The sequence below is a fragment of the Epinephelus fuscoguttatus genome, linkage group LG13 (genome assembly GCF_011397635.1).
Source record: "Epinephelus fuscoguttatus linkage group LG13, E.fuscoguttatus.final_Chr_v1".
In the NCBI taxonomy this organism is placed as follows: Eukaryota; Metazoa; Chordata; class Actinopteri; order Perciformes; family Serranidae; genus Epinephelus; species Epinephelus fuscoguttatus.
Window position 1 is genome coordinate 583622 of NC_064764.1, and position 23643 is coordinate 607264.

The 23643-nt window shown below is 44.6% G+C and overlaps 2 protein-coding genes across 3 annotated transcripts in view; both read left to right on the plus strand.

The window, feature by feature from the left end:
• Nucleotides 1-23643, plus strand: part of LOC125900116 (transmembrane protein 50B) — an 84919-nt gene that overhangs the window by 55583 nt on the left and 5693 nt on the right. The gene's annotated exons all lie outside the window — the stretch shown is intronic.
• Nucleotides 1373-2738, plus strand: LOC125900114 (testis-specific gene A8 protein-like). Its single transcript, XM_049594910.1, has 2 exons — nt 1373-1398; nt 1507-2738. Exon 2 carries the CDS (start codon nt 1567-1569, stop codon nt 2206-2208), a length of 642 nt encoding a protein of 213 aa, XP_049450867.1. The 5' UTR covers nt 1373-1398; nt 1507-1566; the 3' UTR covers nt 2209-2738.

The following is a 23643-nucleotide window of genomic DNA, read 5'->3' on the forward strand; positions in this document are numbered from 1 at the left end:
ATGCCTGAAAACACCAGGTTGTTGCGCATGCTGCGGGCTTGGAGATCCAGTATTGTTTCTTTCATTTCTTTGTTTTCTTTGGTGACTTGGTGACATCGATCCATATCGTCATCTTAAAGATACACATTTATTTTGAAATTCACATAACACGTCTGTGTCACCATTTCTGGGCAAGTGCGCCTCTGCTCAAACAACAAACAGAGCTCAGAAATAAAATGGTCAAATCATATTCTAGTTGTTTTTGTGGGTTGATGTAAATGATTGTGTTAGATGGGCATATGATATCGCGTCATATCGATCGCAGGCTCCTGAATCAAATCAAATCAAAATGGTATCGTGACAGACTTTGTGATATCGGCAAACATCGTATCGTCATCCAAACAAATCGATATAATATCGTATCGTGATGAAGCTGGTGATTTACACCCCTACTCTGTGCCCTGGTGAAGGGTGAAATGGTCTTGAGTCTAGTGATTGGTGAATTCAATAAGAGGCTATTAGATTTTGCTAAGTTAAAGCAAACAATGGAGTTTTTGAGCCCTCAAAATATATATTCAAGATCCTTGTGATGGTACATCAACTCACAGTAGGTTGGATGACACCTCCGTCATTGCTTGAGAGCGTCTGTTTCACTTCGCTGCTTTACGGCATATGTCATATCCCCCTCCTCGTCATATCCCCCTCCTCTCTTTAGAGTAGCATAGCCTGAGGTGAACGAAGTTAGACGTGGTTGTCATGGCTGAAGCGACAAAGAAAAGGAAGAAGATGAAGGTGTTGTCTGAGGAGACAAAGAAAAGAAAACGGGAGAGTGAGATAACAAGAGCTAAGAGAAGAGATTAATATTGGCCCGGCTTTCACACGCTTGCGAGAGCTGAAAGAGGAAGAGGGATGCCCGACCTGGTGCTGTTACCGCTGTTACCCTCTACTCAGGAGACTCACTGTCTGCAGGTCGGCTGCCTCAGGTACATTTTAAGATAAAGTGTTAGCCTACATACAGACACCTTTCATTTTAGTTTGTCTTTAACAGTTTGTTAGCACCGCGAGCGAGATGTGCTTGTGTCGACCGCGATCATAAATCATAATAGTGGTGAATGAGAGACTGCCAACAGAGCAGATTGAAATATGGCTTTCTACATGCTGATCACATGTATTGATAAAGTATTGGCTTGGCTGGCAGAGGTTGTATCGCACTTACTTATAGTAACAAGCGTAGTTGCCTCTCTGCTGTTGTCTCACTTCACTCTGTTGTGTGTGTGTGTGTGTGTGTGTGTGTGTGTGTGTGTGTGTGTGCGCGCGCACGTGTGCGCTGTGAGGAGGAGGTCAGCCCTGACATGCAGAGAGCAACTCATTTCTGAGTTTCGAAAATGAAGAAATAAATAAAGCAACTGGTCTAATCATGTATGTACAAAATACTATAAGGCTACTTTACCTGTTATGAAGACATGATGATCGCGCAATACACGGCCAGCTTTAGGAAGTTCACCGGTATTGTTGGCTTGTCAACAGATGTGGGAAAACTTCCGCCAGCTGACAGCACAGCAATAGCCTACATCTAAGGCTACATCTATGCACGGTGATGTGGAACCCCAGCTTGTAAAAGCAGACAAAAAGATTTCTGACCTGAAAGAGGACATTCGACAGCTCTCTGGTGAGCTTAACAACAAATCATCCATGCTGACCGTCCTCCAGGAGGTGGCTCATGAACAGTCGCTCCAGATTGCCTCACTCACGGCGGCCCTTCAGGACACGGTGCACTTGGATCCCAGCGCTTGGCCTCCACTGTCCTCCAGCTCAACACAGAGTCACCGGTGGTCCTGGGTGGAGGTGGTCGGCAGGGGTAAGAGAGCCCCTGGCTGTGCTGCCTCACCTCCGCGCCTCAGCCTGTCAAACCGCTACAGCGCCTTGGCATCGGACGGAGATCCAGACGCTGGCACTGCAGACAATGCCGCTGCAGCTGCTTCGCCACCGACCGGTGCTGCTCCAGCCGCTCCACACTTGGAGGAGTCGGCCTCGGCGTCTAACGGTGCTGTGGCTCCCTCTCCGCCGGCCGGTGGTACTCCTGCGGCGCCCTGCATGGATGGATCCGCGTCTTCCTCGCTGGCACCTGTTGTGGACCGGAGTGCCGCAGCTGCAGGACCCAACCATCGACTCCCATGCCGGGCATCAGCTTCCGCGACTCGTCGGAGGCCCCTAAAGGGGGCTGTATGAAAATGCTCCGGGGGACTCCTCTCCCCCGGTCACGCAGCATGGACCATCCACCTGCCTCATGTGAGTCCCCCAATCCCCATCCTGTTCCTCTTCGTCCTCTTTTCCCTCCTTCCACCGTGTTGTTTGGAGACAGCATCATCAGGAATATTCGTTTTTTCAATGCCACAACTCACTGCTTTCCTGGAGCCACAGTCCCGGTCATCCTTGACAAACTTCGAGAACTGCTTCATTCACTCCCTTCATCCATAAACTGGCTTATTTTTCATTTGGGCTCAAACGACACGGCCCGCCGGCAATCAGAGCTGACAAAAATGGATTTTGTTGCTCTTTTTAACCTTTTAAAAAACTTTGGTAAGACGGTTTTTATCAGCGGTCCCCTGCCAACACTGTCCCGCGGGGCAGAACGTTTCATCCATGCTGACCGTCTCAGCCGGCTCCTCTCCGGCTTCAGCCGGCTCCTCTCCCTCAATACATGGGTCCAGGCTGCCTGTAGCACTTATGGATTCACTTTTATTGGCAATTTTAACTTATTTTGGAACCGGTCCTCTTTTTACAGGGCTGACGGGCTTCACCCGAGCAGGCTGGGCAGCCGCATGTTAGCGGCTAACGTTCAGCATGCTGTAGAGTGTGCCCCATGTGACTGATGTACATTGGAAGCACACGCCCCCCTGCTTTCCTCTTTGGTTCATCCCCAGCCCACTCCCACATCCATTCCAGTCAGAATCTCAAATAGATTTAATAGATCAGCTTCACCATGGATCAATAGCAACCCCAAAAACTCCCGTCACACCTGCTTCACACTCACCACACTGTGATGATGAGCGCATGTTCGGCACCAACATGAACCTGGCTGTGCTGAACGTGCGCTCTCTTTTAAATAAAACTTTTATCATAAATGACCTGATTTTAGATAACAAGTTGGACAGTATTCTTTTAACAGTGACATGGCTTGGCACTGACGCACCTGTTGTTCTCACCGAGGCCTGCCCACCAAATTTTAATTTTTTATTTTCTACTAGGGGAGGTAAAAGAGGAGGCGGAACTGATTCAGTCACCAAAAAGTCACTGCACTTTACTGAAGTTTCTTTTAACAGCCACACATCATTTGAGTACCATGCAGTTTGTTTTTAGCAGTCCTCCTATTCTTTGCATCACAGTTTACAGGCCACCCCACCATTCCACCTCTTTTATCACTGATTTCTCAGAACTATTAACAATCATACACACCACCTATAACAGAATTTTAATAACTGGTGATTTTAATTTACATGTTGATAATACCTTGGATACAGTGTCCAGAAAATTTTTAAACCTTTTAACCTGCATGGATTTTAAACAGCACGTCAAAGCCAACTCACAACAGAGGACACGCCGTGGACCTGGTTATAACCTATGGCCTGTCCACTGGTGTGTCCTCTGTTGTTGACCTGGCTGTGTCTGACCACTACTGTGTGTATTTTAACATCACCAGTTTTAGCCATCAGGAGGCCCCGGTGAGAACAGTGAGGAAACGCTACCTAACTTCTGAAGTGGCTGCAAATTTTATCCAGATTTTACAGAGCACTCCTGCTGAAATTTTACCTGCACTCTGTGATTTTATTGTGGACAATTTTAACAGTACATTAAAGTCAACACTTGACTCAGTGGCTCCACTTTTAATCAAAACAATAAAAACAAAACTTACACCCCCATGGAGAAATGATAATATCAAAAGACTGAAAAGAAAATGCAGGAGTGCAGAGAGGAGGTGGAGAAAAAACAAATTGACAGTTCATTTTGAAATATTACGCGGACAACTCAAATCCTACAATAAAACAGTCAAACAGGCAAGAGTATCCCACTTTTCAAAACTCATTTCCGATCATAAAAACGACACCAAATTTCTTTTCTCCACCTTCAATCTTTTAACCAGCACCAATTTTAATAAACCATCCAACATATCAACAGACGCCCTCTGTGAGGACTTTGCAGACCACTTCAGAAGTAAAATCGATGATATCAGATCCAGTCTTTTATCCCAACAGAATGTAATTTTTAACACACCTGGATCATTGCTTTTACCTGAGGAAACACTGGAGTTTTGCACTGGTTGATGCAAGGACACTTGGTTGAGTTTTCTCCCAGGTAAACCCAACAACCTGCCTTTTAGATCTGATTCCCACATCACTTTTAAAAACATTTTATGGATTCTTTGAGGAACAGATTTTAAATATAGTAAATTACTCTCTTCAGACAGGTGTCTTCCCCGCTGCCTTCAAAACGGCGAAGAAGAGTAATTTAGGTCCCAACATTTTTAATAACTACCGACCTGTATCCAACTTACCATTTTTAACGTTTCAGATTTTAGAAAAACTGGTTTTTAACCAAGTAAATGATTTTTTAAAAAGAAACAATAATTTTAGAGAAATATCAGTCTGGTTTTAGGATGAACCACAGTACCGAGACCGCCCTTTTAAAGATTTTAAATGATATCAGGTTTAATGTTGATTCACAAAAACTCACAGTCTTGGTACTACTGGATGTAAGCGCCACTTTTGATACAGTAGATCACCACATTTTATTAAACAGACTCAGAAACCTGGTGGGCCTCTCTGGTGCTGTTTTTAACTGGTTCAGCTCTTATCTCACAGATCGTTGTTTCTTTGTAAGTATGGATACATGTTCCTCCAGAACGCATGAAATTAGGTGCGGGGTGCCCCAAGGGTCAATTTTAGGTCCAATTATTTTTAATCTATATATGCTTCCCCTTGGGGACGTCATCAGAAGGCACAGCACCAGCTTCCACAGTTACGCAGATGACACACAGTTGTACATCGCTGTGTCTCCTGATGACTCAGGGCCAATTGATAACCTTTTTAACTGCATTTTAGGTATCAAGTCATGGATGGCAGTGAATTTCCTACAGTTCAACCAGGACAAAACAGAGGTTTTAGTCATTGGTTGTGAAGGCCAGAGAGAGAAACTTTTACCAAAACTACAAACCCTCACAATGTGTGAAGAACCTGGGCATCATTTTTGACTCTGAGCTTAATTTTATTCCACAGATCAAAAATGTAACAAGGATAGGTTTTTATCATCTTAAGAATATAGCCAGAGTCCGCCTGTTTCTCTCTCAGGCTAACACGGAGGTGCTGATGCATGCTTTTATCTCTTGTCGTTTAGATTACTGTAATGCCCTGCTCTCTGGTCTTCCCAAAAAGACCATCTCTAACCTGCAGTTACTCCAAAACTCAGCCGCACGAGTGCTGACGAGGACCAGAGGGCGGGCGCACCTTACACCAATTTTTAAATCGCTGCATTGGCTCTCCGTGCGCTTCAGGATCGATTTTAAGGTTCTTTTATTAGTTTTTAAATGTCTTAATGGTCTTGGGCCACAGGGGCGTCACTAGACTTAAGACTGTACTGGGGCACAGCTGGGGCACAGAGAATGCATGCGAGTGCCCAAAGCGTGCGAGCAAAAAGATTTTTAGCACTTATTTATAATAAAAAGCTTAACTAGTGCTTTAAACTATACAATCAGATCAGATTATGTTGTTGACTCATCTTTGATTAACCACCTGAATGAACTGATGCATTTGGCCTACTTGTGCACTTGCAAAATCGAATTTGGGGCAACAAAACCAGATATTTTTAGCCATTTTTCTGGTGACAAAACAATATAAGAAGCATGATGAGGGGACATTCTGTCACTTCACAGTTGTCCAAAACATGTGGTTTGTGCCAGGCGGACATGATTGCCAGTATTTTTTCATTATTGCAAGAAATTCCGTTGACTCATTCACAAGTCAAAAATGTGTTTTATCTGAAAGAAACATGCATATTTACATCTAAAATAATAGAAAATAGCCAACCAAGTGCAGTGATGTCCTCCAAGATAATATTTGTTTTTCAGTTTCAGTTATATATTGGGGGGACATTTTGGGCATTGGGGGGGGACACATGTCCCCGTCAATGTATAAGGTGACTACGGCCCTGTCATGCAATTAGGCTGCAGTTGTCTGGGTGCGCAAAGGTGAAGTGGCTGGTCTTGTCATAGAGTGTCAGCCGGACAATATGGAGATACAGTCAGGTCCATAATTATTTGGACAATGATACAGTTGTCATCATTTTGGCTCTGTACACCACCACAATGGGTTTTAAATGAAACAATCAATACCTGCTTAAAGTGCAGACTCTCAGCTTTCATTTAAGGCTTTTTTCAAAAATGTAGTATGAACCGTGTAGGAATTACAACCATTTCTTCACACAGTCCCCCAACTCTAAGGTCTCATAAGTATTTGGACAAACTAACATAATTATCTATTAAACAGTCAGTTTTAATACTTGGTTGCAAATCCTTTACAGTCAATGACTGCCTGAAGTGTTGGACACATAGGCATCATCAGATGCTGGGTTTCTTCCCTGGTGATGCTCTGCCAGCCCTTTACTGCAGCCGTCTGCACTTCCTGCTTGTGTTTTGGGTGTTTTGCCCTCAGTTTTGGCTTCAGGAAGAGAAACGCATGCTCAATTGGATTGAGGTCAGATGATATGACTTGGCCATTGCAGAACATTCCACTTCTTTGCCTTAAAAATGTCTTTGGTTACTTTTGCAGTATGCTTCAGGTCAATGTCCATCTGCACTGTGACGCATTGTCCAATGAGTTTTGAAGCATTTGGTTGAATCTGAGCAGATAATGGTGCCCCAAACACTTCAGCTTTCATCCTGTCCAAATAATTATGGACCTGACTGTATTTGCATCTTGAAAGCCAGACTACAAATGTGGATAGACCGGAAGAAACACATGCAAGCCTAACTGTGCATTCACACCGGGCGCGAGTAAAGTGAATTACTTGCGCGTAACGCACGTAACGCGCCGCACATAATGCATGAGTTTGGACACCGGACCATTTTGTTGATTCGCCTTATCGCGTCAGTCGCGCGAGTAGTGAGCCCGCCCATTTTCACTAGATAACAACATCTGACCCGCCATTCTCTCCTCAACCATGGCTGAGATAACCACCATAGCTGCTTTGTACCTGCTCTGGAAGTCCCAGATGCGTCGGAGGGCCAAACACCGTCGTTTTTGGGTTCACCCTATCCTGCAGAAGCACATCCAGCTCTGCGAGTTTCACCACCTCCTCCAGGAACTCCGTCTGGATGATAGCCGCTTTCAGCGGTACTTCATGCTGACTGAGGCCCAGTTTGAGGACCTGTTGGCGAGGGTTGGCGCCAGGATCTCCTTGCAGGACACCAACTACAGGCGCTCCATTTCAGCTGCGGAGCGCCTGTCCATCTGTCTCTGGTGAGTAGCAGTTTGTTGTGTCAACAACTGGATGTCAGTGACGTCGGGAGAATCTCAACACTGATTGGCTTTCGCGGCACAGCGTCATGCGAATTCGCCTCAAAAGTTCAATATTTTCAATTCGAGCGATGAGGCGTTGGATGCAAATTTTGCATCTAGCGCGACGCGATGGACACGGTAGATGCGTAGGCGCGGCGTGATAGACGCGAAATTTGCGCCCTAATTCGCGTCTAATCGCGTCTTTGCATTGACTTTGTATGTAATCTCGATGCGCGAATTTACAATATTCCTCACTATATGAAGTGACTGATAACAAGATCTGTATAATGGATTGTAAAGAAATTCGTCAGGTTTTTATTTTGTAGACAATCTGGATTTATAGCACGATGGGATGACAGCACAATGATGTGTGTGGTATCACATGAAAGCTCTGCTCCTGTGCTTTCATGTGATATGCGTGGCATTTCTGTGGACCCTGCATTCACGAGTAATCCATCCAAGAGTAATGTGTGTGCAAAGCTGTATGAAAGCTCTGTTATACATAATTTTAGTGTAAATTTATCTTTTTTTTTTTCGCTGTAAAAACATTGGACTACCGACAAGTGCTTGGTCTTGTCGGAAAGCTACAATTCTGCTGTTTCACGTGATATGCTATACAGGTGTGAATTTGGACGCACTATGCGTCGTTCGGGCCCGTAGCCATGTGCGCACTGTGTACAAGGAGTGAATGGAGTAGCACATGAATTAATTACTATATTAAGTAGCCATGTGCGCACTGTGTATGCTATGTGGAGTTAAAACTCCAAAGTGAATTTTTTACTGGTGAAATGTTTACTGGGGCACTGCAGATCAATACTGGGGCACGTGCCCCAGTAAAATCTGTCTGGCGATGCCAATGTTGGGCCATCTTATTTATCTGACCTGCTTTTATCATATCAACCCTCGCGGATCCTGAGGTCCTCCGGCACAGGCCTTTTAATTGTTCCAAAAGTCAGAACAAAAACCCACGGAGAGGCTGCATTCAGCCATTATGGCCCACACTTATGGAACAGCCTGCTGGAGAGCATCAGGACTGGAGAGACTGTTGATGTTTTTAAAAGGAGGCTCAAGACTCACCTTTTTAATTTGGCTTTTAACTGATTTTTTTTACTCGTTTAATTCTTCTATTATATGTTATTTTTACTTTCTAATGCTTTTAAATGATTTATTTTTTGTTACGTTTGGTTTTGTGTTTTGGACCCAAAATGCAGAGACAGAGGCGGAAGACAGTTTTAAAGAGTTTATTACAAAAACGGAGCTCCAAAAAACAGGGAAAAAGGTGGCAGGTGAAGGCAGCGGTGGTTTGGCTGGCGTAGCTGGTGAAGCCGACTGGAAGGAGCATGAGACCGACGCAGGAACGCTGAAGCGTAGTCAGGCACGGCAAGGAGACACACTGGAGTCTGCATACAAAAATCAGAAAAGCGCATAAGAGCGACGAAAAAACGTACGAGAGTCACAAGAGATTGAGCCGTTACAATACCGGTCGAGACGGGATAATCTGGCACAGGAGTAGTGTCGAGGACCAGGCTTTATAGTGAGAGTGATTACTGGATGAGAACCAGGTGCGCCTGGTCAGGAGTCCAGCCAGCCACGCCCACCACTGCACACACGCTGCCAGGGAGAGAAACAGGGAAAAGGGAGGGGGAAAAAAGGAAAACAGGACAACCCAAACACAAAACCAAATGCTTGACAGAGCATAACCATGACAATTTTTAAATCTTTATGCATTTTATTATTATTAAGTTTCTAAATCTTCATTTACTGTATTTATTTATCTATTATTATTAATATTATTTTAATCTTTAAATCTTTAATTTTTTCTGAATCCTTACATTTTTATGCATTTTATCGTTATTTCATCTCAAACTTGTTTTATTCAATTCAATTCAATTCAATTCAATTTTATTTATAAAGCCCAATATCACAAATCACAATTTGCCTCACAGGGCTTTACAGCATATGACATCCCTCTGTCCTTATGTCCCTCGCAGCGGATAAGGAAAAACTCCCCAAAAAAAACCCTTTAACGGGGAAAAAAAACAGTAGAAACCTCAGGAAGAGCAACTGAGGAGGGATCCCTCTTCCAGGACGGACAGACGTGCAATAGATGTCGTACAGAACAGATCAGCATAACAAATTAACAGTAATCCACATGACACAATGAGACAGAGAGAGAGAGAGAGAGAGAGAGATGCAGGTAATGACAGTAGCTTACAACAACATTATTGAAAGTAATAATATTATAGTTATAGTTCTGGCTACTGCGGTACAATATGTTGAAAGTATGTATTAATATCTGGCAGTATACAAGTGTGACAATAGTCATATGTGTATAATAACAGTAGAAGTATGACTAATGACTAATGATGGCAGCAGCAGCAGGAGGCATCTGGCAGGACCACGGCAGCAGCACAACCACACACGTCACGCTGTCCAGGCACCGCTGCGATATGAGTTAATCTGAGAGACAGTGGAGCACAAAGGCTCCAGAGAAGAAGCCGAGTTAGTGACATCCAGAATGGCTGAGTTAGCAAGATGCAGTAATAGAATACAAGAGAGAGAGAGAGAGAGAGAGAGAGAGAGAGGGAAGGAGAGAAGGTGCCCGGTGTATTATAGGGGGTCCTCCGGCAGACTAGGTCTAAGTCAGCCTAACTAGGGGCTGGTACAGGGCAAGCCTGAGCTTTAACATTTCATGCAGCCTACATGCAGCCTCTCAGCTCGGCAAACAGTAAACAACCCCGCTGGCTTCTCTACGTGTCACTTCCATATGCAGTCAGAGGAGCCCAAATGACTGGAGCGGAGCGTGTGTTGTGTTCAGGCGTTGTCAGGTAAATAACAAATTCCGGCACTTGAATAGGCCATAGCACAACACAGCACCATGTCAAGTTGGCCGAACCTGAGCAAAATACCGTGAAATACCGTGAAACCGATATGATTTTTTCTTAAAACCGTGATATGAAAATTTTGTCATACTGCCCAGCCCTAATATACACACATATATATATATGTATATATATATATATATATATATATATATATTGTAAGCTGAACAAGATTATTTACACACAATATATACAGTCAGGGTGAAATGGGGTTATTGCACAAGTTACATTAGATTATTGCAGTGTGTGAAAAAGTCTCAGGGCCACTCAGAGGGAGGGGTTTGATGGCCACAGGCAGGAATGATTTCCTGTGGCGCTCAGTGGTACATCTTGGTGGTATGAGTCTCCTACTGAAAGTACTCTTGTGCCTGACCAGCACATGGTGGAGTGGGTGTAAGACATTGTCCAAGACAGTTCGTAGCTTAGACAGCATCCTCCTCTCTGACACCACCATCAGAGAGTCACACTCCGTTCCCACAACATCACTGGCCTTGCGGATCAGTTTGTTGAGTCTGTTGGCATCCACCACCCTCAGCCTGCTGCCCCAGCACACAACAGCATAGAGGATAGCACTGGCCACCACAGACTCATAGAAAATCCTGAGTATAGTCTGGCAGATGTTGAAGGACTTCAGTCGCCTCAGAAAATAGAGACAGCTCTGGCTCTTCCTGTAGAGAGCGTTAGTGTTCTTAGCCCAGTCCAGTTTATTGTCAGTGTGTACCCCCAGGTACTTATAGTCCTCTACAATGTCCACACTGACCCCCTGGATGGAAACAGGGGTCACCGGTGTCTTGGTCCTCCTCAGATCCACAGCCAGTTCCTTTGTCTTTGCCACGTTGAGCTGCAGATGGTTCTGCTCACACCATGTGGCAAAGTTATCCACAGCAGCCCTGTACTCATCCTCATCACCCTTGGTGATACATCCAACTATAGCAGAGTCATCAGAAAACTTCTGAAGATGGCAGGTCTCAGTGCAATAGCTGAAGTCCGTGGTGTAGAGGGTGAAGAGGAAGGGAGAGAGGACAGTCCCCTGTGGGGCTCCGGTATTGCTGACCATTCTGTCTGACACACAGTGTTGCAAGTGCACATACTGTGGTCTGCCAGTCAAGTAGTCTACAATCCAGGACACCAGGGGGGCATCCACCTGCATTGCTGTCAGCTTGTCACCCAGTAGAGTTGGACGTATGGTGTTAAACGCACTGGAGAAGTCAAAAAACATGACCCTCACAGTGCTCGCCAGCTTATCCAAATGGGCATAGACACGGTTGAGCAGGTAGAGGATGGCGTCCTCAACTCCAAGTCGGGGCTGATAGGCGAACTGGAGGGGGTCCAAGAGTGGCTTGACCATGGGCCGGAGCTGCTCCAAGACGAGTCTCTCCAGGGTCTTCATGATGTGGGAGGTCAATGCCACGGGTGTGTAGTCCTTGGAGCCACTGGGATGCGATGTCTTTGGCACAGGAACGAGGCAGGATGTCTTCCACAGCATGGGGACCCTCTGGAGACTCAGGCTCATGTTAAAGACATGCTGAAGTACTCCATATAGCTGGGGGGCACAGGCTTTGAGCACCCTGGGGCTGACACCATCAGGGCCTGCAGCCTTATTTGAGTGGAGTCTCATCAGCTGTCTTCTCATATGGTCAGCAGTGAAGCACATTGTGGAGGTGACGACACGTGGGGGAGGGGTGTAGTCCTCATGATGGAGAGTGCAGTCAGTCTGGCCACAGGGGGAGGAGGTGTGAGGAGGAGGGGGGGGGGGGGGGGGGGGTCAAGCAGGAGGGTGTTGAGGTGTGAGAGGGAGGAGTGGGGGAGGAGGGCGGCGTGGGAGATGGTTGACCAAGACAGACAGCAGAACAATCGGGGGGGATGGGCAGGTCCAGCAGTGTCAAATCTGTTAAAAAACAGATTCAGTTCATTGGCCCTGTCCACACTGCCTTCAACTCCTCTGTGGTTGTTGGTCCTGAAGCAAGTGATGGTCCTCATTCCACTCCAGACCTCTCTCATGTTATTCTGCTGGAGTGTCCTCTCCAGCTTCCTCCTGTACCTCTCCTTAGCCTCCCTTATCTTCAGGCTACTTAAGGAGGTCTTTCCTTTAGTTAACACTCATATATTAGATATGATCAATATATCCTTATTAACAGGCTATGTACCACAGTCTTTTAAGATAGCTGTAATTAAACCTCTACTAAAAAAGCCCACCCTGGATCCAGAGGTGTTAGCCAATTATAGACCAATATCTAATCTTCCCTTTATGTCAAAGATCCTTGAGAAAGTAGTCGCAGACCAGCTGTGTGATTTTCTCCAGGATAATAATTTATTTGAGGAATTTCAGTCAGGATTTAGAGTGCATCATAGCACTGAGACAGCTCTAGTTAAAATTACAAATGACCTTCTGATTGCTTCAGACAAAGGACTCGTCTCTGTACTTGTTTTATTAGATCTTAGTGCGGCGTTTGACACTATTGACCATCAAATTCTACTGCAGAGACTGGATCACTTAATTGGCTTAAAAGGTTCAGCACTAAGCTGGTTTAAATCTTATTTATCTGATCGTTTTCAATTTGTTGACGTTCGCAAAGAACCATCCTTACGTACTAAAGTTTGTTTTGGAGTTCCGCAAGGTTCTGTGCTCGGACCAATCCTGTTTACTCTATATATGCTTCCTTTAGGTAACATCATTAGAAATCACTATAAATTTCCATTGTTATGCGGATGAAAGCAATCAATTAACTAAACTCCATAATTGCCTTAAAGACATAAAAACTTGGATGAGCACCAATTTCCTGATGTTAAATTCAGACAAAACTGAAGTTATTGTTCTTGGCCCCAAACAACTCAGAGACTCTTTATCTGATGACATAGTTTCTCTAGATGGCATTGCTCTGGCCCCTGCCACTACCGTAAGAAACCTCGGAGTAACATTTGATCAAGATTTGTCTTTTAATTCTCATTTAAAACAAACCTCACGGACTGCATTTTTTCATCTGCGTAATATTGCGAAAATTAGGCCTATCCTGACCCGAAAAGATGCAGAAAAATTGGTCCATGCTTTTGTTACCTCAAGGCTGGATTATTGTAACTCTCTATTATCAGGTAGCTCTAGTAAGTCCTTAAAACTCTCCAGCTAATTCAGAATGCAGCAGCACGTGTACTAACAGGAACTAAGAAACGCGATCATATTTCTCCTGTTTTAGCTTCTCTGCACTGGCTCCCTGTAAAATCCAGAATAGAATTTAAAATCCTACTGTTAACTTATAAAGCTCTAAATGGTCAAGCTCCGTCATATCTTAGAGAGCTCATAGTGCCATATTATCCCACCAGAACATTGCGCTCTGAGAACGCAGGGTTACTCGTGGTCCCTAAAGTCTCCAAAAGTAGATCAGGAGCCAGAGCCTTTAGCTATCAGGCTCCTCTCCTGTGGAATCATCTTCCTGTTACGGTCCGGGAGGCAGACACCGCCTCCACATTTAAGACTAGACTTAAGACTTTCCTCTTTGATAAAGCTTATAGTTAGGGCTGGCTCAGGCTTGTCCTGTACCAGCCCTTAGTTAGGCTGACTTAGGCCTAGTCTGCCGGAGGACCCCCCTATAATACACCGGGCACCTTCTCTGCTGCGTCTTCTCTCTCTCTCTCTCGTATCCTATTACTGCATCTAGCAAACCCGGCCATTCTGGATGTCACTAACTCAGCTTCTTCTCCGGAGCCTTTGTGCTCCATTGTCTCTCAGATTAACTCATATCACAGCGGTGCCTGGACAGCGTGACGTGTGTGGTTGTGCTGCTGCCGTGGTCCCGCCAGATGCGTCCTGCTGCTGCTGCTGCCATCATTAGTCATTAGTCATACTTCTTCTGTTATTATACACATATGATTATTGTCACACATGTATACTGCCAGGTATTAATACATACTTTCAACATATTGTACCGCAGTAACCAGAACTATATCTATAATATTATTACTTTCATTAATGTTGTTGTAAGATACTGTCATTACCTGCATCTCTCTCTCTCTCTCTGTGTCATATGGATTACTGTTAATTTATCATGTTGATCTGTTCTGTACGACATCTATTGCACGTCTGTCCGTCCTGGAAGAGGGATCCCTCCTCAGTTGCTCTTCCTGAGGTTTCTACCGTTTTTTTTTCCCCGTTAAAGGTTTTTTTTGGGGGGAGTTTTTCCTTATCCGCTGTGAGGGTCTTAAGGACAGAGGGATGTCGTATGCTGTAAAGCCCTGTGAGGCAAATTGTGATTTGTGATATTGGGCTTTATAAATAAAATTGATTGATTGATTGATCTTCAGCTCCCCTTGTATTGTTCTCACCTCCTCCCTGTTACCAGCTCTGAAGGCCCTCTTCATTGAGTTGAGGATGGCTTTGATGTTCTTTGTTACCCACGGTTTGTTATTTGGATAACAATGGACAGTCCTGGCTGGGACAGTGTAGTCCACACAGAAGCTGATGTAGTCCGTGATGCATTCTGTGAGCCCGTCGATGTCCTCCCCATGTGGCTCACAGAGTGCCTGCCAGTCTGTCACCCCAAAACAGCCCTGCAATGTCTCATAAGCCTCCTCCGACCATCTCCTCACTGTCCTCATGGTCGCAGGCTGGCTCTTGACTAGTGGTACATAGCAGGGGTTGAGGTGCACCAGGTTGTGGTCTGACCTACCCAGAGGGGGGAGCAGCTGTATGCATCTTTGGCGTTTGCATACAGCAAGTCCAGTGTTCTCTCTTCTCTGGTAGGGCAGCTCACATACTGTGTAAATGTGGGCAATGTTGTTTCCATGGTGACATGGTTGAAGTCACCCGAGATAGCTATGAAGGCACTTGGGTGTTTAGTCTGCAGGCGGGCTATGGTGGAGTGAATGACGTCACTTGCCGACATTGGGTTGGCAGAGGGGGGGATGTAAACAGTTACAATAATGGCATGTGAAAACTCACGGGGCAAATATTACGGCCTGAGTCCAACAGCAAACAGTTCAATGTCCGGGCAACAGATACATTCCTTAATAGAAATATGGTCAGGACTGCACCAGCGGTTATTTACTAGAACGGCAAGCCTCCCTCCTTTGCGCTTACCGCTCTCGGTGCAGTCCCTGTCGGCCCGAACAGTCTGAAAGCCGCTGATGGAGACGTTGTTGTCGGAAATGTCCTGGTGAAGCCATGTCTCAGTGAAGCACATCAGACTACATTCCCAGTACTCCTTCTGACTCCTGGCAACTGCTGTCAGCTCGTCCATCTTATTTGCCAGCGACGTCACGTTGCCCATGACGAGAAAGGGGAGACATGGCTTATATCTTCTCTTCTCCATAAGCCTCCGTTTTTCTGCTTTTTTCTGCCGCTGTTTACTTCCTCCCCTGCATCCTCTGTGTGTTTTCATTCACAATTCAGCTGGTATCTCCGATGTCCCGGCCACCAAGCCGGCCAGCCTCAGCACGATCAGCTGATCTCTGGAGTAAACAATGCGGCCATGAAGTTGTTGCACAATGGTGCCGGGTCCGAATGAAAGAAGTAATTCCAGAGTGAGGAAAACAAGCACAACTCTCTCAATCAGCATGTTTGGAGAGGGCGCAGTTTCAAAATGACAGTCACAAAAAAGCAAGCACAAATAACAAACTTAATAAAGCAAAAAAGTAAGAAAACTGAGAAGGAGCGACTGCAATAGGCTGCACGCGCGGGCGCATGCACACTAATCACATGCACACGCAGAAAGATTTTTGCGACAGTTGTAACAGACAATACCGTCTTTTCGTCTTCCTCCTTTTCGCAATCCTCCATTGTGTTGTACTGCTGGGATGGACCTCTCTGGGCTGGTACGGTACAAGACTATATCATCAGCAAACAATGAGATTCTATTTTTGGTTTTTCCAATATAGATTCCACAAATTTCTTTATTAGTCCATATGGTCTCTGGGGAAATTCAGATTTTTCATTTTTTTTTTCATTAACACACAGGTCCGAAATACACTCACATGCACATGGAGAGATGTCAGAGTGAGGGGCTGCCATGGTCAGGCTCCCTGAGCAGTTGGGGGGTTCAGTGCCTTGCTCAAGGGCACCTTAGCAGTGCTCAGGAGGTGAACTGGCAGTTCTCCAGCCACCAGTCTACGCTCCATATTCGGGGGACGGGACGGGGGACTTGAACAGGTGACCCTCCGGTTCCCAACCCAAGTCCCTATGGACTGAGCTACTGCTGCCCCCGAGATTGAGGATTTAGGATACCTTTGCATGAAACATATGGATATCTGAGTCAGCTGGATTTTCTGATACATGCGGCTGTGTATAGAAATCAAGAAAAGACCACTTTAATGATTGTGTGTCATATTTCTGTTGGCCTGTTGTGTCACATATGCATTTTATTGTATGGTCAGCCTGCTGTTTTTTAAGCTGATAGGCTAGAAGACTGCTAGTCTTGTTAACAATCTCATAGTATTGTTGTCTGGTGAAGAACAACAGTTTTTTGATATGTTCAGTTTGAATGCAATTGAAGTTAGTTCTAACATCATTTAACTTCCTCGTATTTTCCTCTGTAGGTGATTGTTTGAGTCCCACATCACTGCAGGAGTAATGTGGGAAGCTGCATTTTCCTGTCTATACTGCTCCAGCCATTGCCTGATGTTATTGCAAGCGTTTGCTAGGAGTGAGGAGTTAAATCTCCAATACTTAGTTTGTTGTATCTGTTGAGGAAGGCATATTTGGAAGTAAACTGGTGAATGGTCTGATATAAGAATAGATCCTATACTGCAGGAAATTACAGAAGAAAGATGGTTCTGCGGCTTAAAAAAAGGGTCCAATCTGGAGTGTGTTTTGTGTCTGGTTGAATACAAAGTATAGTCTTTTCCTGTTGGATTAATTTCTCTCCAGACATCCACAAGTCCTGCATCATTACAGGCCATCTTTAAAGCATTTGATGCATTAGGACCTAGATACTGTTGGTGAAGTTTAACCAAATTACTTTCCAAACAACAATTAAAGTCCCCAGCAACCAATCCAAATTGCGGAGGTCCACCCGGACTAAAAGCGGACATCCGCAAGCCCTGTGCGCGCAAAGCTCAGATTTTACAACTGCACGGACTCCGCTCCGCGCACCAGTGTACACAAAAGACTGCTCGCCATGTATTTTTCACATCACGGGGATTTTTCACGGACATTTTTACAGGAAACTACAATGCGGAAGTGCGCTCGACTATCGAAGCCCGAATGAGTGCGGACAGTCCTTGCAGAGTCCACTCCGCTTATTCGTGGGTAACAGTGACGTCACTTCGAGGAGACCACCGCCATATTTGCGTCCGATTTGACCATACCCCTCAGTTTCTTTATGGCAGTACACACCTCACACTTAAACGAGACGGAGAGACGACGATATTTGTTAAAAATTTCCATTATTGGTTGCGACCCATATTTAGTACCCTCAACAGTATTTTGTCCGCTAACCTCTGCAACACACCTTGTGTGTGTGTGTCTGTCCATCCACTGGCCACTTCATTAGGTCCACCCGTGCAATCTAATCCAACAGCTCTGTCATACATTCTACTTTATGAAGCTTTTTACATTTTCAGTTTTTGTTGACATTGTCAGAAAGGTGATAATTACACTTTATGTTTATTATTAAGGCTGTACTGGATGGCACTGGCATACTGGAGTGTAATATATTAAAGTGTTCCTTATATTTTGTCCCCCTCAATATATGCTAATGGATTGGGCAAAATTATAAGAACACCGCACAATATAATGCACTCCATTACACCAGCACCATCCACTATGACCTCTATAATAAACATAAATGTATATTATCACGTGGGCGGCACGGTGGTGTGGTGGTTAGCACTCTCGCCTCACAGCAAGAGGGTTGCCGGTTCGATCCCGGGCGTGGGAGCCCTTCTGTGCGGAGTTTGCATGTTCTCCCCGTGTCAGCGTGGGTTCTCTCCGGGCGCTCCGGCTTCCTCCCACAGTCCAAAGACATGCAGATTGGGGACTAGGTTAATTGATAACTCTAAATTGTCCATAGGTGTGAATGTGAGCGTGAATGGTTGTCTGTCTCTATGTGTCAGCCCTGCGATAGTCTGGCGACCTGTCCAGGGTGTACCCTGCCTCTCGCCCGATGTCAGCTGGGATAGGCTTCAGCCTCCCCGCGACCCTCAAGAGGATAAAGCGGTTAGAAGATGAATGAATGAATGAATGTATATTATCACCTTTTTGACAATGTCAACAAAAACCCAAAATGTACAAGCTTCATAAAAATAGCATTTATAGCATAACTGGATTGGATTATATTAGACCGCACAAGTGTTAGCTAATGAAGTGGCCGGTGAGTGTGTATTATATTCAGGGACCCACACCACGACAAAAGTAGGTATGAATAATAGTTAATTAGTGACTAACATCAGCTCAAACCGCAAGCTTTTGAGTGTACCGTAATCAGATAACGTTAGCTAACGTTAGCATAAGACAATGTGAATCTCCATTGAGGTAGCTAACATCACGTTAGGTAACGTAGTGTTGGGCTGTCAGCGTTAATCATATGGCATCTGAAGTTAATCATGTTTCACATGTTTTGTAAGGGGTTTTCAAAGACTAAAATAAAAATTAGATAGAGTTGAGGACTTACCGGACACTAAGTGTTGACTGCACAACCTGGAGTTAACGTTAGCTGTTGGCTGCCAGTGGTCTCTTCTTATCTCAGCCAACCATTTATTCCGCCGGTCTACATCCTTTGGGATGGAATAAAACTGCAGTCCAGGCTTTCTTTGTCGACTGGTATCACAGCCAAAAGTACAACATATTCCTGGAATCGTTCAAGTAACATAAATTTTCAATCTCTCGCTGATTTTCCTCCTACCCTTCTTGTTTTGGTAACGTGACAATGCTGTGACCTGTGACCTGACTGCTGTGAGCGGACACAAATATGGCGGTGTGAAAATACTGTGACGTTACGTGGTCTTGATGAATGGTACACCCAAGTCTGTGAGTGTATCACAGCCACCACACTTGCCTTATGTGGGGTGGTTGGCATAGAATACGCTCCCTTCAGGCGCCTTCAACTGAGGGCCAAGCTTTATGTTTCAGACCCTGTGACTTCACTGGGCTTTCAAGTGGGCTCCTTTAGCAATTCCTGCCTGATGCCTTTGTTATGTCACACACTAGAGGCTAGAGGCACTAGAGAAATTCCTGGAAAAGTTATAAAATTTAAAAAACTGTTTTGCAGGCCTAAACATGGTTTAGAATAACAGAATGTTTTGGAAGAGTTTTGGATATACATTGTCTGGCTGTTGTTCATGTTGAAATTTGTTCATAAAAATCCCCAAACATGTCTTACATTATGCGAAGTACATTCCTTGTATAACTACTTTAAAATCTCATGCTGCACTGTGTGACCGTTGAAACACCACTAGTATGATACACGTAGACCAGGCCATCATGTCATCGCCAAGGCGCCCCCATTTGGGAGAAAGAAGAGTACATGAACAGAGAAACAGGAAAATGTAATGGGTTAATCAAGACTTTCATACTGAGATTTAAGATACTGAATATTCACCATCAGTGTGATAAATGACTAAATGATGCTGATGACAGTTACTGCTGATGGATAACTAACATTAGCTTGAGTTGGAGGCAGCATCAGACCATTCAATCAGTCAATCAATTTTATTTATAAAGCCCACTATCACAAATCACAATTTGTCTCAGAGGGCTTTACAGCATACGTCATCCCTCTGTCCTTAGGACCCTCGCAGCGGATAAGGAAAAACTCCCCCGGAAAAACCCTTTAACGAGGGAAAAAATGTAGGGCTGTATCCAAATATTTGGATATTCGAATATTCGTTTCTATGGGTAGGTATTCGTTATGAAAATTTGATATTCGATATTCATTTTTTTATTTACTTATTATTATTTTATTTATTTATTTTTTTACATATTTTTTTAGTGCTAAATGTAGTCTTTTTGTTGTTGGTAAATGTAGGTTATCAATAAAAATCAAAACTTTTAAATTGCATTGTTAAAAATGTGAAAATATAGTATAGCCTACCAACTGAGCTTGTGCGCACGGCACGCTAGAGCGCATCTGTCTGAGGTTGTGGACCAATGCCAAGTTTTACCACTTTATCACTATTCCCTCTAACTTGTAGCTGTTTTTTCATTATCTTTTGAATTGAATATGAATTATGGAACCGTTTTTGTCAACGTTTGTTTCCCGTTTTGTGCAATAAATAATTGTTTAAAGTTTCATCAAGTTTCTTTTGGAGTGCGTGACACAAGTGTGTTTTGAAAACGACCGCGGACTGTCACCTGCTCAACGCATCAGTACCTTCGGATGCCATGACATTAATAGATTATAGATTAATAGATTATAATAATAATAATGTCAAAATATCATTTACAGACCGATTTAACAGACGATCACTGCTGCCCGACCCGCAGGTCCATTTGCGGGTCCCGTGGGTTACGGGTCGACCCACGCATCACTACTCAGCTCAGTCTATAAAGGCTGTACACAACAGTAAGGCTATAGACATTATATTCTATTCAGGCCGGCAGAACCAGCAGCGCATCAGCTCTACAGTGCACGGCACTGCTGATTAACCATTTTATTGCAGCACAGAGTGTCTGCCAGCAACCAATTACTTTCAGAGGCTTCCTACAACTTGTTTCAATGGTTCCGATTTAATCAGAAGACAAATTAAACAGGATGACTAGCCAATGTGAAAATCAAAAGAAAGCATAGAATAATGTACTGAAGGAGACTGTTGTGCCCTAAAAAAAATGGTAGAAACCACAGGAAGAGCAACTGAGGAGGGATCCCTCTTCCAGGACGGACAGACATGCAATAGATGTCGTACAGAACAGATCAACATGATAAATTAAATCCTAAGCCTATTTTATAGGCCTCTGCTCGAAAATTGCATACCCATAATGAAATGAATATATCTCTGCAACCACAAGGTCTATTTGAATACTTTTGTTGTCATAGCAAAGGGAACACTTGTGAGATCAGTATATGTGTTACATGTGAAGAGTAAATGAAGATGGCACACAGCACAAATGAAACATTTTGAGGTTCGCCTAAAAAAAAAAAGTATTTTCAGGATGAGTATCCCTTTGGAATGATGCAGCTGCAGCTCTAAACCTCTATCAAATCATAGTGCAATATGTGAACATTAACTCTGGAAAGGTTAATTCTGGCTCTGGCTCCTCATCTACTGAACAAAAATATAAACGCGCCACTTTTGTTTTTGCTCCCATTTTTCATGAGCTGAACTCAAAGATCTAAAACATTTTCTATCCACACTAAAGACCATTTCCTCACAAATATTGTTCACAAATCTGTCTAAATCTGTGTTAGTGAGCACTTCTCCTTTGCCGAGATAATCCATCCCACCTCACAGGTGTGGCATATCAAGATACTGATTAGACAGCATGAATATTGCACAGGTGTGCCTTAGGCTGGCTACAATAAAAGGCCACTCTGAAATGTGCAGTTTTGCTTTGTTGGGGGGGGGTCAGAAAACCAGTCAGTATCTGGTGTGACCACCATTTGCCTCACACAGTGCAACACATCTCCTTCACATAGAGTTGATCAGGTTGTTGATTGTGGCCTGTGGAATGTTGGTCCACTCCTCTTCAATGGCTGCGTGCAGTTGCTGGATATTGGCAGGAACTGGAACGTGCTGTTGTATACGCCGATCCAGAGCATCCCAAACATGCTCAATGGGTGACATGTCCGGTGAGTATGCTGGCCATGCAAGAACTGGGATGTTTTCAGCTTCCAGGAATTGTGTACAGATCCTTGCAACATGGGGCCGTGCATTATCATGCTGCAACATGAGGTGATGGTCGTGGATGAATGGCACAACAATGGGCCTCAGGATCTCGTCACGATATCTCTGTACATTCAAAATGCCATCAATAAAATGCACCTGTGTTCGTTGTCCATAACATACGCCTGCCCATACCATAACCCCACTGCCACCATGGGCCACTCGATCCACAGCGTTGACATCAGCAAACCGCCCCCCCCCCACACGACGCCACACATGCTGTCTGCCATCTGCCCTGAACAGTGAAAACTGGGATTCAGATTAGATATTGGTCTATAGTTGGCTAACACCTCAGGATCCAGGGTGGGCTTTTTTTAGAAGAGGTTTAATTACAGCTGCCTTGAAGGACTGTGGTGCATGCCTGTTAATAAAGATATATTGATCATGTCAAATATATGCGTGTTAACTAAAGGTAAGACTTCCTTAGAGGGCCAGTGTGTAAAATGGGTTGAAAACAGTGACATCAGTGGTCAAATTCTAGATTGCAGGGTTCACTCGCTCACCCCTCCCGTCGGGTAAATGACGGTGGCCTCGTAGGGACAAAAAGCTTTGCGCAGACACGAGTTTTTCAGGAGTAGGTCTGTCTAGCACAACAGGGAGGTGAATGTTTATTTAGAAATCTAAACCATGTTACGATATTGTAATGAATCACTCACGAGCAGGAGACCAGAGTAGCGTTCGGGGAAAAAGGCCCGTTTATTTGAGCACTCCAAAAACTCCGGTAACACTCCAAGGGGTAAAAGACTCCGTCCCAAACTCTGACTCTTCTGGCGTAACACACACACTTCATACACACATACTTGTTTACAATACCTAGCGGGGACCCCCCCCCCCCCTCTCTGCTCCACCAATCTCCAGCACTGACTGACAGCGTAGCCTGTAAACAGAGCTCAGCTGTTTATTTAGCCTATCTCTGGGCTATAGTAGCTGCAATGGACCACTTTGAACGCGATTTTGAAGAGTTTCTTGTAGCGGACACAGATCCAGAGCCATACCTGTTTGAGCCAGAGCATACAGATGAGAGCCGGAGTACACTGAGCGGGCGAGAAGAGAAGCTGAATCCTCCGCTCCCATTTTGCTGCACAGAATGGGATTCGGTGCTGCCATCCTTGGGGAGATATATCATCAGGAGGAAAAACGCCGCAGAGAGTGCATCACAAGGAGTGAAGTTGCGTCTTCTTTTCCTCACAGATGACAGTTCAGGTTCATTCTCTCCTGTTGCGTGGTAAGTGTGGTCCATTCGCAAACTTTATAACTAAAAAAACTTTTCACTACTCTCTATCGACGAACTACGAACACTCTTTGCTGTTTCCTCCTCCTTCTTCCTTCCTCCCGCTGTCTTCGTTGGTTTATTTATACATGAGAAACGCGTTCTTTGGCTGGCTGGATTGTCCGCTCAGGCTGCCTTACATACATGGCGGTGC